We start from the raw sequence: 15,766 nt of genomic DNA, 5'->3' as shown, positions 1-15,766 counted from the left end.
TTTGCAAGCCAGAGTATACTGGTTTTTACTGATTCATCATAGCAATACATATTTATTATCTGTCCGTTCTCTAGGTCAGAGTCGCACACAAGTCTCACTGGGCTAAAATCAAGATGTCTGCAGGGCTCCATCCCTTTCTGGGAATGCTGCGAGAAATTTTATTTCCTGCTCATTCAGGTTGTTGGCAGAATTTAGTTCCTCATTAGTTGTGGGTCCAAGATCTTCATTTTCCTGCTGGCCATAACCCAGGGCTGTCCCCAGTTGGTAGAGGTGGCCCACATTCCTTGGCTCATAGCTCCCTTCTCTGACCTTAGAAGCTGCCTATGGCGAGTTGAATCCTCCTGATGTACCCCTCTGACTGTTCTTCCATTGTCTCCTCTCTTTCTGGCCCCAGTTGGGAAAACTTCCTCCGCTGTGAGCACTCACGTGATTGGGTTGGGTCATTATCCTCTCTCAAGGTCTCCAACCTTAATCATACCAGCAGAATCCCTTTTGCCATGTAAAGTAACATAATCCTCCTCAATTGTGAGGATTAGGATGTGGGCATCTCTGGTGGGGAAGGGCATTATTGTGTCTACCACACAGGGAATGGCACCCCAATCCATGCTTTTAACCAGTGTACTACCCCTGCCTCTATAGAACTGTATGCCGGCATGCATTTTTGTATTTAGTTCCAAAAGAGCTCTTTCTCCCATGGCCCTCTGCCCTGTCCTTTTTGAAAAAAGCTCCCCCAAGGAGGAAAACAGGCTTTGGGGAGAATTATTCCTGTATCCCACATAGGGTTGAGCAGGGTGTCTGGTTACTAATAAACTTTCAAGAAAGTGTGTTAAATGGAACTGATACCAATGGCTGACACCTATTAAGCCAGTGATTTTCAACTGGTGTGCTGCAAGGATTTTGAAAACATACATTACCTGATTAGTCAGAGACATGGACCTCTTTTCCTTTAGATCAGGGGTGTCAAACTCATTTTTTCTGGGGGCCACATCAGCCTCGAGGTTGCCTTCAAAGGGCCGAATGTAATCTTAGGACTGTATAAATGTAATTACTCCTTAACTGTTAAAAAGTTGAAATTACATTTGACCCTTTGAAGGCAACTGAGAGGCCAATGTGGCCCATGGTGAAAATGAGTTTGACACCCCTGCTTGAGACTGTCAGATAAAAAAGTGACAACAGCCAACACAACAAGAGCTGTCTAGTGTGAATGAATCAAAGTTACATATTTTTTTCAGGTCAGCAAAAAATATATTTTTGGTGCCACAGACTTTAAGTCATGAGCCTGTGTGTTGTGAGATGAAAAAGGTTGAAATTTGCTGTGTGAAGTACCTAGGATGTGCAAACACTGCCCTACAAGCTTTATCCTGATTACCTCATTTATTTCACAATAATCCCGCGAACATGAAGAAACATGTTCTGTTATTCCTGTTTTACTGATGAGGAAACCAACACATAAGTAAATGACTTGCCAGAAATCACATCAGGATTTCAGGAGTACAGCTAGAATTCAACTCTAGGACTGCCCTCCTCGGAGTCTGAGATTTTACAACTACACTCCACCTACACAGCAGGGCAAAGAGCCAGGTTCTGTGCCAAATGGTGATGCTGCTAGTGGGGAGGCTTGTTCTCTGGGGCCCAGATGGAATCCCTCAAAGAACCATTTGGGAAGTTAATGGGTTTCTTTTACACTCAATAGTGATTCCTGGTGGACATCTTCCAGTTGTAATTTCCCTCCTGGAGCCATTCTCTGTCATCACTAAATCCCACTGGAGATTACATTATTGTTTTTTATGACAAATCTATGAAGGGATTATTGGCAGGGTGGGGGTGAGTAGGAAATTACACTGAATACAGGAGAGTTGTGTCCGCTGGCACCACAGCAAACTGTATATCCTCGATTTCAGTGGGAATTCTTGGGTCCATGCTGTGTAAGGAGGTCAAACCAAGAGGGGTGAGAAGGCAAACAGAAATGACCCACAGTGACAGTCTGGACATATTAATCAGTGGCTTAACAGCAGACAGCTCAGTTTACCAACGCATTACAACCTGTCTATTTGGAGGAACAGGGACAGGAATCATTTGGCTGGATCATTGAAGTCTTTAGAAGCCTTGTGTCCTTGTGGCCCCCACATTGGGTGTACCTCAGTCTAATTAGTAGTTCTACTACTCTCATCTCTCTTGGTAGCTGGTACTGTTGGAGGAAATGTTTGGGCCACCCAACTATTTTTATGGGAAGCACATTATTATATGCTGTTAAACACAATGTGATACAGGAAGTATCGACTCAACAGGGTCAGCAGATGAAGTTTGCTGTTTTGGTTCTCACTTTTTAGCTGTGGGAAATGGTAGTTCACCTCCCGAACCCTTGCATTTACATCGTAAAATGGATCTATTAATATCTACTCATGCTAGTTCCTTGTCCTTTTGTCTTCTGGTCTCTCCTCAGTGGGACCAACATAAGCTTGACCAGGGCTGGGTATGGCCGGCGTACAGATATCCCGAGTGGCTGTGGGTAGTTACCCTGAACCAGTCACAAGTTGGGCAACCCATGTTTGAGGAATTTGCAATGGATTAAATAGACACAGTTCCTCTGGTATCCGTTCTTCCTTCCGAAGGGTCCTGTAATCCGTCCTTCCTGACATGTCTCATTAGGACTCGTATCTTGCTTGAGTTTCTCCTACTTCTTTCTTCTTCTTCTTTCTTTTTATTTTTTCTTCTTCTCTTTCTTCCCTTCTTCCTTTTCGTTCTTCTTTTTCTTTCCTTCTTCTTCCTTCTCTTCTCTTCTTCTCTTTCCTTTCTTTCTTCTTCTCTCTCTCTTCTCTTCTCTCTCTCTTTCTTTCTTTCTTTCTTTCTTTCTTTCTTTCTTCTTTCTCTTTCTTCCTTCTTCCTTCTTCCTTCCTTCCTTCCTTCCTTCCTTCCTTCCTTCCTTCCTTTCCTTCTTTCCTTCCTTCTTTCTCTCTTTCTCTCTCCACCCCCCCCCCCTTTCTTTTCTTTCCTCCCAACAACCTTCTCAATGAGGGAAACACCCTATTATATGAGTCTTGGTGAGAGGCTACACGGTCTTGCTCCTAGCTGGTGGGATATGGGCATGCGACCTGGTTCAGTCCCCTGAACTGCCCTTCCTGGGACATTGATCTAGAGGATATGAAGCCATACACCAGGTCACTTGATAAATTAGCCACAGCAGCATCAGCTTTGCCAATAGTACAACTGTTAAGTGTCCAGTGGCAGCAGCCCCAATGGGGACATTTGCATGCGACTGTTCCCATGCTGGAGCCTGGCCGTGCCCAACCAACTTGAATTCCTGATCATTTGCTGAACCTGGTTTTCCTGCCTTTCCATTGATTCTGTGAACTTACCCCAAATCCTCCAGTAAATTCCTTTTTATGCTTAAGCTTAGCAAAAGCAGTTTCTGTTTGCTTGGGACCAATAATCTGATGGGTAGAGTCCTTGCCTCTGAGGAATGGAAAGGCCAGAGGCAGAAACAGACATTAAGTACATAATCACATAAGTAAAGGCACATTAAACTTTGAGGTAAGTATTAAAAAAAAAAGAAGCATATCTGGGAGTTCTGATCTAGTCTTAGGGGAAGTCACATCCTTAAGTAATTGATGCTTGATCTGAGATTCAAGATATGAGTAGATTTTATGTATGCACAAAGAGAAGCATTTTAGTAAGAAAGAACAGTATGTGTGAAGGTCCTGAAGCAGAGAGAGTGTGGCTTATCTGAGACTCTGAGAGGAGACCAGCGCGGCTGGAAAGTAGATAGCATGGAGAAGGGTAGTACTGCATGAGGCTGGAGAAGTGGGCTGAGCACAGACTGTGGACGGCCTTTCAAGCTTATTAAATATTTTGACCTTTGTGCAAATTTGCAAAGGGTACCCCCCTGTGCAGACAAGCAGAAAAAGGCATCTTGTCTGGTTGAACTTAACCCTGCAGTGCAGGGTTTGGCAAGTGGGCTGGTGGGTACCTGTAGATGAGGAAAGGGGCCCCTTTCTCCTTGCTGACAAAGCCTCTCCCCACCCCAATCAAGAGTACAGGGAAATCACTAAAAAAATTTTTTCATTTTTTGTTTTTAAAAATAGGATGACATAATCAGACTGTGTCTATAATTTGCTTTAAAACAAGAGAAAAACATGTTAGTTAAAAGGACAGTCAAGGTGATGTGTTACATTAAGATATTCAGAAAATGCTTAAGAACTATCAGATTGGGTTCTTCCTTTCTTTAGTCTAATCATACTGGTAAATACTATTAAAGCAATAATCTTCATCCTCCATGAGTATAATTATCCTCTTCAAATGATTTCCTTGAATCAGTGTGGTGAGTAGCCACACAAAAACACTTAAACTTGTTCATAATTAATTATAGTATACGTTTTAAGAATTAATTTTACTGATTATGCTATTACAGTTGTCCTGATTTTCCCCCTTCATGCCCCTCCACCCAGCAACCCCCACTCCCTCAGGCAGTCCCCCCACCATTGTTCATGTCCATAGGTCATGTGTATGTTCTTTGGCTACTCCATTTCCTATACTGTACTTTACATCCCCATGGCTATTCCATAACTACCTATTTGTATTTCTTAATTCCCACAACTCTTCACCTTCCTCCCCACCCTCCTCCCATCTGGCAACCATCAAAATGTTCTCTGTATCCATGATTCTGTCTCTGTGCTTCTCATTTGCTTAATTTGTTTTTTTAGATTCAATTGTTGATAGACATGTATTTTTTGCCATTTTGTTGTTCATAGTTTTGATCTTATTTTTCTTCAATAAGTCCCTTTAACATTTCATATAACAATGGTTTGGTGATGATGAACTCCTTTAGTTTTTTCTTGTCTGGGAAGCTCCTTATCTGCCCTTTGATTCTAAATGAAAGCTTTGCTGGGTAGAACAATCTTGGCTGTGGGTCCCTTGCTTTTCTTGACTTTGAATAGTTCTTGCATATTAAACTAGTTTCAGCAAAAGAGATTTGTTGACTTGTGGAACTGGAAAATGAAAGGGAGGTGTTACCTTCAGGCCTGGCTGGAGCCAAGGATTTCAAATAATGTCAGGCTTGTTTCTCTCTTCATAGTGTTATTCAGCTCTTGGCTTGTCTTCATGCTCTAGGCCACCTTTCTCCTCCTTGTGAGCAAGGTGGCCACCAGCAGTTCCTGTCTCATATTCTCCTGATTTAAGAGCTGCACAGAGGAATCTTATCTTCTTCAAATTTTCAAATTTGCAAATGTAATATTGGTGTGATTGGTCATTAGTGTCCATGGTTGACTCATGTCCCCCCACAGTCATTTCCACCTCAGGTGGCACTTCAGAATGTGACCTCTTTGGGAATACAGTCTTTGCAGATGTTAAGAAGGTAAGGGTCTTGAGAGGAGATCATCCTGGGGTTAGGGTGGCACACTAAATCTAATGACTGATGTCTCTTTGGGAAGAAGGGAGGACACGCAGAAACACAGAGACGATGTTGACACTGAACAGACAGAGGCAGAGATGGGAATGATGCATCTAGAAACCCAGGGGCTCCTTTGTGTGGGAGCTCATTAGTGGTTTGGTGCTAGGATTTGGAGCCAGGCCAGCCTGGTGCTCAGAGCCACCACCTACAATCTCTTAGGAATGACATAAGCAAACAAGTGCTGCTGGTGCACAGAAGTGGGATATCTCACCAAGCCTGGTTCAGATTCACGCAAGACTTGCCAGAGTGGGTGATTTTTTTGCTCTGTGTTATTTTGCCCTGCAAGTTAGAGCCTGGCCCATATTTCTGCACATGCTGGTCCAACTTGCAACTGACAGCATCTGGAACCTTTTGCTTGAGGCTTTTTCTGGGCCCAGAGGAGCACATGCAGGAGGCTGATAATTCCAGAGAATTTAGTCAGGCTCAGGACAGCTCTCAACCAATGGCTAGCTGGAGTTCGCACATAAAGGGCCCAGCAATGGCATGCCTCAGCTGAGAACACTCTGAGATATGTGTTCCATAGCCTCCCATGTTTATCGGAGGGACCCCACTCTACTTACCCCTATTTGTAACTGGTTTGTTAGTGTGTCATTTATTGCTTTCCTTCCCTTCCTCATTTCTCTTGTCTACTCCCCAACCACTGCTTCCTGAGATGACCTCCCAAAGAAATTACATGCATTTGAATCCTTGTCTCGGGCTATCCTTCCAAGGGACCCTCAAATTTAGCAGCATCTCACACAGAAAGAACAGCATGTGCAAGGGCTGGGAATATAACCATGAACATCTCACAACAAATTTAAGGATTGTCCAAATTATTTGAGAACCTGCTGGCTGTCTATGGTCTAATGGTTGAAGAATTATCTGGGGCTTAGAAATAAATGGGTACTATGTTTTAATGGCCCTTGTTTTTTGGGGGGAAATTGTAATTCAGATGATAGTAGGTGTTGTTAATTCTTTCTGGAGCCCTCAGACCTACTCAGTGCCTGGCACAGGGTGATGCTCCATAAGTATTTTTGAATTAATAAACTTGTTTATTGAATTGAAGTTAGTAATTAAAATTGTCCAGTTTTGGGGGTGGGAGTGGTGGGTGGAGGTGGAAGAAAGCATAAGGGTGATACATGGTAATGGAAAAAATGCAATAAAAACCCAAAGTGTCCAGTGTTTACTATATAATGCACATCTGATAAATGTTTTGTTGAACAGAACTGAAGGACACCATAGAAAGTGGAAGAAAAGCCTTTATTGAACTGCCACCTGGTGGTGATTTGGTGGAGGGGGACTTTGCAGGCAGTGGTTTTGTACTCTTGAATTTGCAAGACTTTGATTTTAGTTCAAGGTTTTAAGTTATTTATAAAAGAAAAACAATGGAAATAGCTAAAATGTCCATAAACAGGAATAATAAACTGAATGAGGCACTATCCTTTTCATAGGACACTATGTAGTGATTAAAATAAATTAAGTTGATCTATATTCATTGATACAGAAATTTCTCCAAGCCCCCTTGTTTAGTGATACACTGGAAGTCACAAAAAATACATATAGAATCATGTCATTGTGTTAAAAACATCCCCCCTCAATACACCCATATCTTTGGTTGTTTGAGAGGCAGTCTCAGTGATGAGATGGTTTTTACGTCCCTTCCAGGCCTGAGATTCTATAATCATAAGAAATTAGTTATAGTTCATTTAAAAAATATACTGCTTTGAACCATACAAGAAAACCATAAAACTTGATGGAGAGACATAAAAGAAGACCCAGATAAATGGAGACACGTGTCAGTCCCCTGGATCGATAGATTCAATATTGCAAAGATATAAATTTCCTCAGAATTCATCTAAGTTTCAAGAACAACAGCAATAGAAAAAATCAAAATCCAGATACATTTTTGGTGGGGAGGACTTAAAAAATACTTCTAAAGTTCTTCTCAAAGGTCAAATGTGTAAGAAGATCTAGAAAATATTTGAAAGTAAAATCAATACCATAAAGTTAGAACAATTCAAATCATGTACTAGTGCCTGGACAGACAAAGGAATGAAAGAGCAAGTCCAGAAAGAGATGTTGGGTATTCAAGAGAATTTATATATAACAAAAGTTACACTTCCAGTGAGTCAGGGAAGTTTGGGTCATTCAACACACTGCCAGGACAGACATCACCTGGGTGCCCCCACCCCCATGGGAAGGGCACATGCATGCGTGTTTTGTAAAAGTTCCATTGGCCTGATCATTCAGGAAATATTTTAGGTTATATTTTTCTGTCCTCCCTTACACTAAAATAAATTCCTGGTAGAGTAAAGATTTAAGAAAGGACAAAGTAATTGACTACTAGAAGAAAAACTGCTAAATGTATAATCTTGGAATTGAGACTGAATATAAATATGATGTCAACGATAGAAACCACAGTGAAGAGTTGGATAGATTTGTCTATATAAAAATTTAAAAAATTATGCATAGATGTATGCATAAGTTAACAAAGTTGAAAGATAAACATGAAGCTACATACACAGGCAATTACTGAATATATAACATACTTTTACAGATCAATATAATAAAAACAAATATTTTATAGAAGAAAATGGGTTAAAGGCATAAACGGGCAATTTATTAAAGAAATCCAACATATAAGCATAAAAAAGTGTTCACATCATTAGGAATTAAAGGAATGTACATTAAAGTGCCAGTAAGAAACATGTCATCCAGCTAAAGTTTTCAATATTTGCAATAATTTTAATCTTGCATTTCAAGAGGGTTACATATCAGAAGGTTAACCTTCTGGTGTGTGCTTTTGGTGTAACTTTTTGGTGTATCCAACCAACTGAGCCACTGGGCCAGGGCCGTTTTCTCTTCTTTTGTGCTTCTCTTTGGTATTAATATTTTACTTGTGCAATGAAGAAATGCACTGAATCTTAGATGAGTGATCAATTGGACTCTTCGGAGAGCTCATATCTGGTGAGTGAGCAACACTGCATTCTGATGCGGACTCTGGCCCACAGCATCTGCGGCCTTGTGGATGAGATATGAGACAAATTCACACAGACTACAGAGTCCTGTGGAGTAAAAGGGATGGCACGACTTCTCTCAAGGGGAGAGCAAGCCTCAGAGTGCCTCCGCCACTCAAGAGGAGAGCGCCCTGACCCTTGCCTTGAGAAGCTTTTATTGGATTCAATTTGTATAGGAATACAGGGTGTATATGTAAAGCTCATTAATCATTATCAGGCAGCAAGGACCAAACAATATATAACATACAAAGAACTCTGAGGGCCTATTTTGAGTCAGGGTCAGATAGCTAAAGGGCCATAAAACTTTGAGGAACAAACTCACTTCCTGCTTGGACCCTTATCATTTAATTGACAGCCTTATAAAGAAAGCAGGTTCCACAGGATTTTACATATTCTTTCTTAGGCCTGATCACCCTAAGGAACCAGCCCTTTCCAGCACTGGGCAGCACCCACCACCAGCATTGTTTCAGGCTTAAGGCATTGTTTCAGGCTTAAGTCAGGTAGGGGAAGTAAGGCAGCCAAGAGATTAGGAGACTTTTCAGAAGACAGAATGAGGACTCAGGCTATATCAAAACCAAGGGGCAAGGGTCCATCACCCCCTTTTTGTAGCCCCCGAGTCCTTCTCTGGGGGTCCCGGTTATCCTGCCTGTCTTAGATCATCCCTCCCTTGAGGAATCTTACCTGTCATTGGCTAGCCGATCAAGCATTGGGGGCCAGGCAGGGTGAAGTAAAAAGAGCAGAGGCAGCACCCCTAAGCTTTGTCTCCTTAGTGGCTTATGGTCCGAAGGTCACTCACTCAGCCTTAGCCATGGGGGTGTTACGGCTCCTGAAACCAGGCAGGGCAGTTCCCAATAACGTTCAAGCTGTGGCCTTTCCCTGGGGCCCAGCCTGGAGCTAGATGAGCCATACTGAATCTTCCTGGTGGCCTACAATTGACCCAGGAACTGCATCTGGGTGGCTGCTGTTTAACAAAAAGAACAAGGTGGAAGCAGGGAAAACAGCAAGCTAGTGGTGGTGACTTATAAAAATCCAGGTGGTGACTTGTAAAAATTATATGGTGGATCTTGGTGTGACCACTCTCTCCAAGAAAAAAAAAATTAAATGGCATGTCTGTTTATGTTATTTGGGAAGAAGCCCTGGGGTGACAGAACAAGAAAATAAAGGAAGTCAAGCATGTGGATGAAGCAAATGCAGAATGTGCACATGAAGGTTCTCTGTTGGGGTGATTTCAGATTCAGAACCAGTCATTTCCAACATTTGGACCAGCCATGCCTGGCATATTTTCAAAAAAAATAAAAGGGCACTTCAGTCACAGTGCCACCCACCCGTGGCAGCCTGCCAAGTATGTGACCTGCATCCAATCCTGTGACCATCTCACCTGGCTGTCGGCCTGAATCGAGATCAGCAGAGAGTCACCTTGGCTGTTGAGCCCCTGTGTACACCTGGCTCTAAAACAGGTCATGCCTCATAATTCTTCAGAATTAATCCCTCCTTTAATTCAGTATTCAGGCTCTAGAACTTCTTCATGGAGGCAGCATGCATGAAAGTGTTTCTGTATCAAAGCAGCTTCCACTTCTGGGGAAAATGGAGTTGCCTCAGGTTGGGTTGCCTGGAAATAGCCTCAGAGGTAAGTCTTTGCTGGAGGGTTGTTGAGGTGGGGGGCCTGGTCCTCTGGGACAACTCTGACAGGGGAGTAAAGGGAAGAGGGCTGGGTATTGGCAGAAGGGGGGCTTCTCAGCCAATCCGTGGAGTTCTGGAGCTGGGATTTCCCTGTACTTCCCCCCCAGGTTAACTGGTCATTGGATGCATGCTATCCCTGGGGAGAAGGCATATTTTTGGATGAGGAAGGTGTCTTTAGCCTGGAAATCTCCAGGGAAGAAGCAGCTGAATTGCCCTTGAGTGACTGTAGAGGGAGGGAAGTGGGCTTGTTGAAATGATTTATTGGGTGGAGCCAGGAGACCAGATGTGGGGTTATGTTCCACAGGAGGATAAAGGGAAAGACCATATAGAGGCAATGGTGAGAAGAGTACCAGCATCACTAAGAAGTTCAGGGGCAGCTATCCTCTGCAGGCCATGATGGGAAGGGAAGCGGTCACAGAATGGGCTTGATAATATCTGGGGGTCATAGAAGTGGTAGAAGCCAGGTAGTGGCTATAACTACCAGAAGTCTGTAGGTTGGAGGCTATCATCATTACTGTAACACCTGGAAAGGTCAAAAGGTCAGGGCAGCCTAGGGGGCTTGATCTTCAGGGAGTTGTGAAGGTGTTTAATAGTACAAGGTGTCCCTAGGGGAGAAATAGATGGGCAGCCAACAGGGTGCTGTTAACATCTATAGCCAGAAGAAGGCAAGCATGCAGGAGTGGGTGTCTGAGGGTAGTTGCCTCAATAAAAATTCACACTCCTTGCTTAGTTCTCAGATCTGAGTCAATTTCAGACCCAGACCACAGACAGTCCACCAACTTAGCAGGTGGCCGGGGTCCCTAGGAAGAAGGCTGCAGGGACAGTGAAACAAGTATTTACTCTAATGATTATTCTATGACCTATGATCATTTTCTCAGCCAACTAAGTGTTGGGGAAAGAGAAATACACAGACATTGCATAGGATCTGAAAGGATCTTCTTACCCAGAAACCCAAAGTATTATCATGTGCCCTCTGTAAGAGTTGGGGCTTATGGAGATCAAGTAACATAGACCCATCCAGTGGTCATTTTCCCAGGCCCCAGCCTTTGGCCTTCTGTCCTCATAATGGGGGAGACCAGATAAAAGCCTCTGAAACTGTCCCTTTCCTACCAACTCAAGATAATAAATCAAAACCAGTATTTCATCTAAGTGAATGAGGGTGGTAATGGTGAAGGTTTATGTTGCCACTAAAGACCTAAAGAATGCAGCAGTGGTCATCCTGTCATATCTCCATTTAATTTGCCATTCTGGCCCCCTTCAGAAATCAGGGGAGTGTTCGATAATCTACTGTAGACCAGAACTAATCCTGTAGCAGCTCTGCTCACAGCCAGTGTGCCAACTCTCTGATCTGTCATAATACAGTCCACAAGGATCTGTACCACCTGGATATCCTACAGGGCAGCACACCCATCTGTTACACTGATGTCATCATGCTAATCAGGTAGGATTAGCAGGAGGTATCTAGTACACAGGAAACCTTGGTAAGACACATGCACTTCAGAGGGTGGGAGATAAAATCATGAAGATTTAGGGAACTGCCACTTCAGTTTTCAGGGAACTAGTCGGTGGTCAGGGATATGCCAGGATAATTCCTTCAAAGTAAAAGGCAAAGTGTAAAACACAGATAAGCAAAAGATAAAAATTACTAATAAACCCTCTAAAAGTGATACCTAAAATTGTTCATAGTGTTTTATTCTTTAAGATGTATTTTCAGCCCTGGTTGGTGTGACTCAGTGAATTGAGTGCTGGCCTTTGAAACAAAGGGTCACCAGTTTGATTTCCAGTCAGGGCACATGCCTGGGTTGTAGGCTAGGTTCCCAGTAGAGGGCACACAAGGGGCAACCACACATTGATATTTCTTTCCCCTTTTCTCCTTCCCTCCCCCTCTCTCTGAAGATAAATAAAATAAAAATCTTTTAAAAAACCCAAACATTACTACATTTAAAACGATGTTTTTTCATTGATTATAGTATGTAAGTACAACTAATGTGGAATCATATCACTATCTTATATCTTTATTTATTTACTTGTTTACTAGCTTATCATCTGTCCTCACTGTGATATAAGCTCCATGAAAGTTGGATCTTTATCTTGTTCACTGCTGTATCATCTCTGGCACCTCCAGTACAGTTGGTGTTCCATAAATATTTTTTTGTTGAATAAATGAAGCATACTATACACATCGCTTTTTATTCCGCTATTTCCAGCAAATTTTCAGATGCTTCAGGTTATACTTAACCTTTCCCAAAATGTGCCTCTCCAGAAGTCATGTGAAAGGCAGAGTTTTCACACTCCCAGCACTATTATCAGTGCACCTTCAGAAGTAAGAAACCTTAGTCTTTTCGAAGCCAAGTCTTTTTCCTTCCCGCTAGCACTCCTTAGAATCTATTACAGCGGACACAAGCTTGCCTGGATAGTTCTTTATACCGTCCAGTTCAGCTAAGTTAGCTTCCAAGGACTCTGTAACCGAAGCTGTTCCCAGGCAAACAGCCCAGCCCACTGCCACGTCCCTCTTCCGGCCACACGGTGGCGATAGAGCGGCACAATCCACGAAGGCGCCCGGGACCGCGGGTAGGACATCTCAGAGCCAGAGCGTTTACAGCCCGGAGTGGGCGGAGCAAAAGGCGCCCTGGCCCCAACAGAGGGCAGGAAGTGAGGGGGCGGGGCTTCTGGGATAGGGTGTGCGCTTGCGCAGCGGTCAAGTCAAAGGGGTCGTTCTCACTTTCGCAACTGCGAAGTCTATCTTGGTGGCGTTGCTTTTGCTCCACCTTTCGGAGTTCGCCGGGCCCAGGGGTGGGAAATTGGAGGGGTGCTGGGGTGAGGAGCGGGTCCCGTGAGGACCCGGCGGGGTTGGGGTGGTGAGGGCTGGGTTGGGGGGCGGGGAAGAACGAAGGGGCGCCCGCGGGGAAACTGGGAGAGCCGCACGTGTGGAGTCGGGGGAGAGGGGTGAGTAGAAGAGGAATGTTGGGGAAGAAAGCCTCGTTCTTACCCCTCCTTCCTCTCTTGGCGGGAAATGCAGAGACTCCTGGGTGCTGCCGTGGCACCGTAGAGTTGCAAATTGACAAGTGCTGTGTTTTCTGGGAAGACATCCTCCCTCGCCCCTCAGCCTTTCCTTCTCATTAGCGGCTCCTGTTTAAAAGTAGTGTTTCTTACTAACGCAGCGTTGTGTGCCTTACACCGACCCCTTCCTCTGTGGAAAACCGCTTCCAGGCCGCTGAGGGCACCCCTTTCTGTTTTACCTCCTTACTACCAAAGTTTTCCTGCTTACGCCCGTCAATGAAAACCAGAAAATTTCCTGTGTAAACCGTTCTAAATAAGCTTGTTTACAACAATCAGGTTGTTTTTTTTCTATTTAAATAATACTACTTGCCTATGTAAAATGGAGCAACAGTTTTATTGTGGCATGTGGTCCTCTGTGGGATTTTAGACCAAGGAGATGGAAAGACCTCATTTGGAATTCAGGGATTGATCAACGATAGTGACTCTGATAAATGCCACGTAAATCCTTCTTAAAAGGGTTTGGGTTCAGATCTGCCATTCCCAACCGTGGTGCAGGGGTGCAGTCTGACCTTTGGTAGCTTAAGAACCAAGTCTGTTGCTGTCCAATTTATTTTTTTAAAGCCTTCCATCATGTGTGTACTTTGCTTGAATGATTATTTTAAAGTACATGCCCTATTTTTGCCAATCTGACAGCTGTTTCCATAGAAACTAGAGAAGAAATAGTCATTTTCAGCAGAGTAGTTAAAACTGTCTTCCAGGCTTCAGCTGTGAGTGCCAGTGAGTGCTGTACTTGCTCATTCTGAGATGGTACTTAATTAAGGATCAGAAATGTTCTTAGAAGGTAACAATCCAAATTGTTTAATTTTCTCACATCATTAATTTAGTAATCCTAGAAGTCTCCTAGCTATGTTTGTTGACCTTCTTCAGTTCTTTGAAGTGAGGGTGTCAGCCCTGACTTTCTTATGCTCTGTGTAGTCTAGTGATGGGTTCTTTGGAAGTGGATGAATAGAGTTCTTCCCCATTCTTTACCTTTTCTTAAGGATAAACCAAGGATTATGAACTGTCAGGCACTATTTCTGTTCTAAGTGACACTGGATTGTCAGTGATGTAAATAATTTTTTTGCTTATATACATATAATATACCTTCTGTGTCAGTAGACTGCTTTTTAAAAATTTCACATAAATTGTGAGAGATGAGCAGGAGGAGTTTGCTTGACATATGAGCAGAGCTAGGTGTGCATAGCCATAAAGAGGAGAGCTTTTCTTTTCTGAGAAGGGTAAGTCAGTGGGCCTGGACCTCAGGAGTGGGTGAAGGAGGGATGGGGAAGGTGCCGGGTGAAATACTGGGAGGCCTTATCTACCATATTGAAGGAGTTTATTGAAGCCAGTGGGGACCAAGCGAAATTACAAAAGTAGTTGCCTTTATTGGTTTGGAGGTTTAAAAAAGTAATAATAGATGCTGTAAATATTGAAACACAGAAATATATAAGATGGAAATACTAAATCCCTGACAACCACCATCCTGTCACCCCAAATAGACACTATGAATAGTTTGGTGTATATTCCTTTAGTTGATTTCAGTGGGAGGGGAGGATAGGTCTGGTCCCACGTACTCCATGTCGACCCCGATCAGAAGTGCCAGGTTATATCTGGAAGAAATAACTTTATTTAAAAAATACATCTTGCAAGTTAGGGTTACAAGTGTTATGTGCTTCTTTCCTCTCCGCCAACCTTTGCTTCCAATTGATAAAATTTTACTACTGTTTTTATGTAATCCATTTCTTACTCCCCAGATAATTTGGTGTTAAAATAAAAATGAACTTCCCTCAACTAAATAAAAAAGGAAGAAAAAATTCAAGTTTTTAAAGTACATGTTGAAGAATAAGAAAAAACTAAGTATTTATATTGCCCAAAGGCATTGCTGTAAGAGTGAGAAACCTCAGGGTAATTTAGTGTGAGTTGTGTTAAAGGGAGAACAGCTGATACACCTAGTTTGAAAGTTATGTTTCCAGTTTGGTGAGTATTTTCCAGGGATATTTATAGTTTGTTTTTTGTGTTCTAGATAATCAAGCAAAAGAAAGATGAACTTTGTCCATGGATTGCAGTATGCTACTAGAAACTGTGTATTTTTCCGATTTAATTTACTGACCAACTGGAGAAAATGTAATGCACTAGCTGTAACCTCACTGGACTGTCATCAAGCACAAATTAACCATATAGTAAATAAGTGTCAGGGCCTTGGAGTAGATCAGTGTGATGGATTGACTTCTCTGCCTGGAAACTTTAATTTTTATAGCACTTTTAATAACAAAAGAACAGGATGCCCCTCGAGGATCAAAAGTAAGGACATTTGGTTGATTACCCGAAAACATGCTGCATGGAGTGACTTCTTTTCAAGACAGAAACTGATAGAAGTTGCAGTAGTTCCTGCTCTTTCAGTATTGCGTCATGCAAACTATTTTCCCACAAGAGAGATCAGGAGTTTCCACACTTCTCCACGCGTTCAGGCTGCTCCCATTCCTCTCTTGTTGATAATTCTTAAACCAGTGCAGAAACTACTTGCAATCATTGTTGGCAGGTAAAATGCTTTTTTAAAGAGTAAACTTTTGTATTAAAGGATATGTGTAAAATTACACTGGGAAAG

At 42.8% G+C, this 15,766-nt stretch overlaps 1 protein-coding gene across 5 annotated transcripts in view; it reads left to right on the top strand.

The window, feature by feature from the left end:
• The first annotated feature begins 12,784 nt into the window (after positions 1 to 12,784).
• The window catches only part of OMA1 (OMA1 zinc metallopeptidase), a 61,073-nt gene continuing 58,091 nt past the window's right edge, over positions 12,785 to 15,766 (top strand). The window contains exons 1-2 of one of the 5 annotated variants that reach the window (XM_036026168.1): positions 12,785 to 12,869; positions 15,185 to 15,700. In XM_036026168.1, the coding sequence (XP_035882061.1) occupies positions 15,204 to 15,700 (497 nt within the window). In that variant the 5' untranslated portion in view covers positions 12,785 to 12,869; positions 15,185 to 15,203. Of the gene's footprint in view, positions 12,940 to 12,988; positions 13,069 to 13,097; positions 14,400 to 15,184; positions 15,701 to 15,766 lie in introns of those variants that run through there. The other 4 variants (XM_028512188.2, XM_036026170.1, XM_036026169.1 and 1 more) reach the window with 4 other exon arrangements.

Source organism: Phyllostomus discolor, chromosome 5 (genome assembly GCF_004126475.2).
Source record: "Phyllostomus discolor isolate MPI-MPIP mPhyDis1 chromosome 5, mPhyDis1.pri.v3, whole genome shotgun sequence".
In the NCBI taxonomy this organism is placed as follows: domain Eukaryota; kingdom Metazoa; phylum Chordata; class Mammalia; order Chiroptera; family Phyllostomidae; genus Phyllostomus; species Phyllostomus discolor.
Note: the sequence above shows the minus strand (reverse complement) of the source record. Positions and strands in the feature narration are given on the sequence as shown.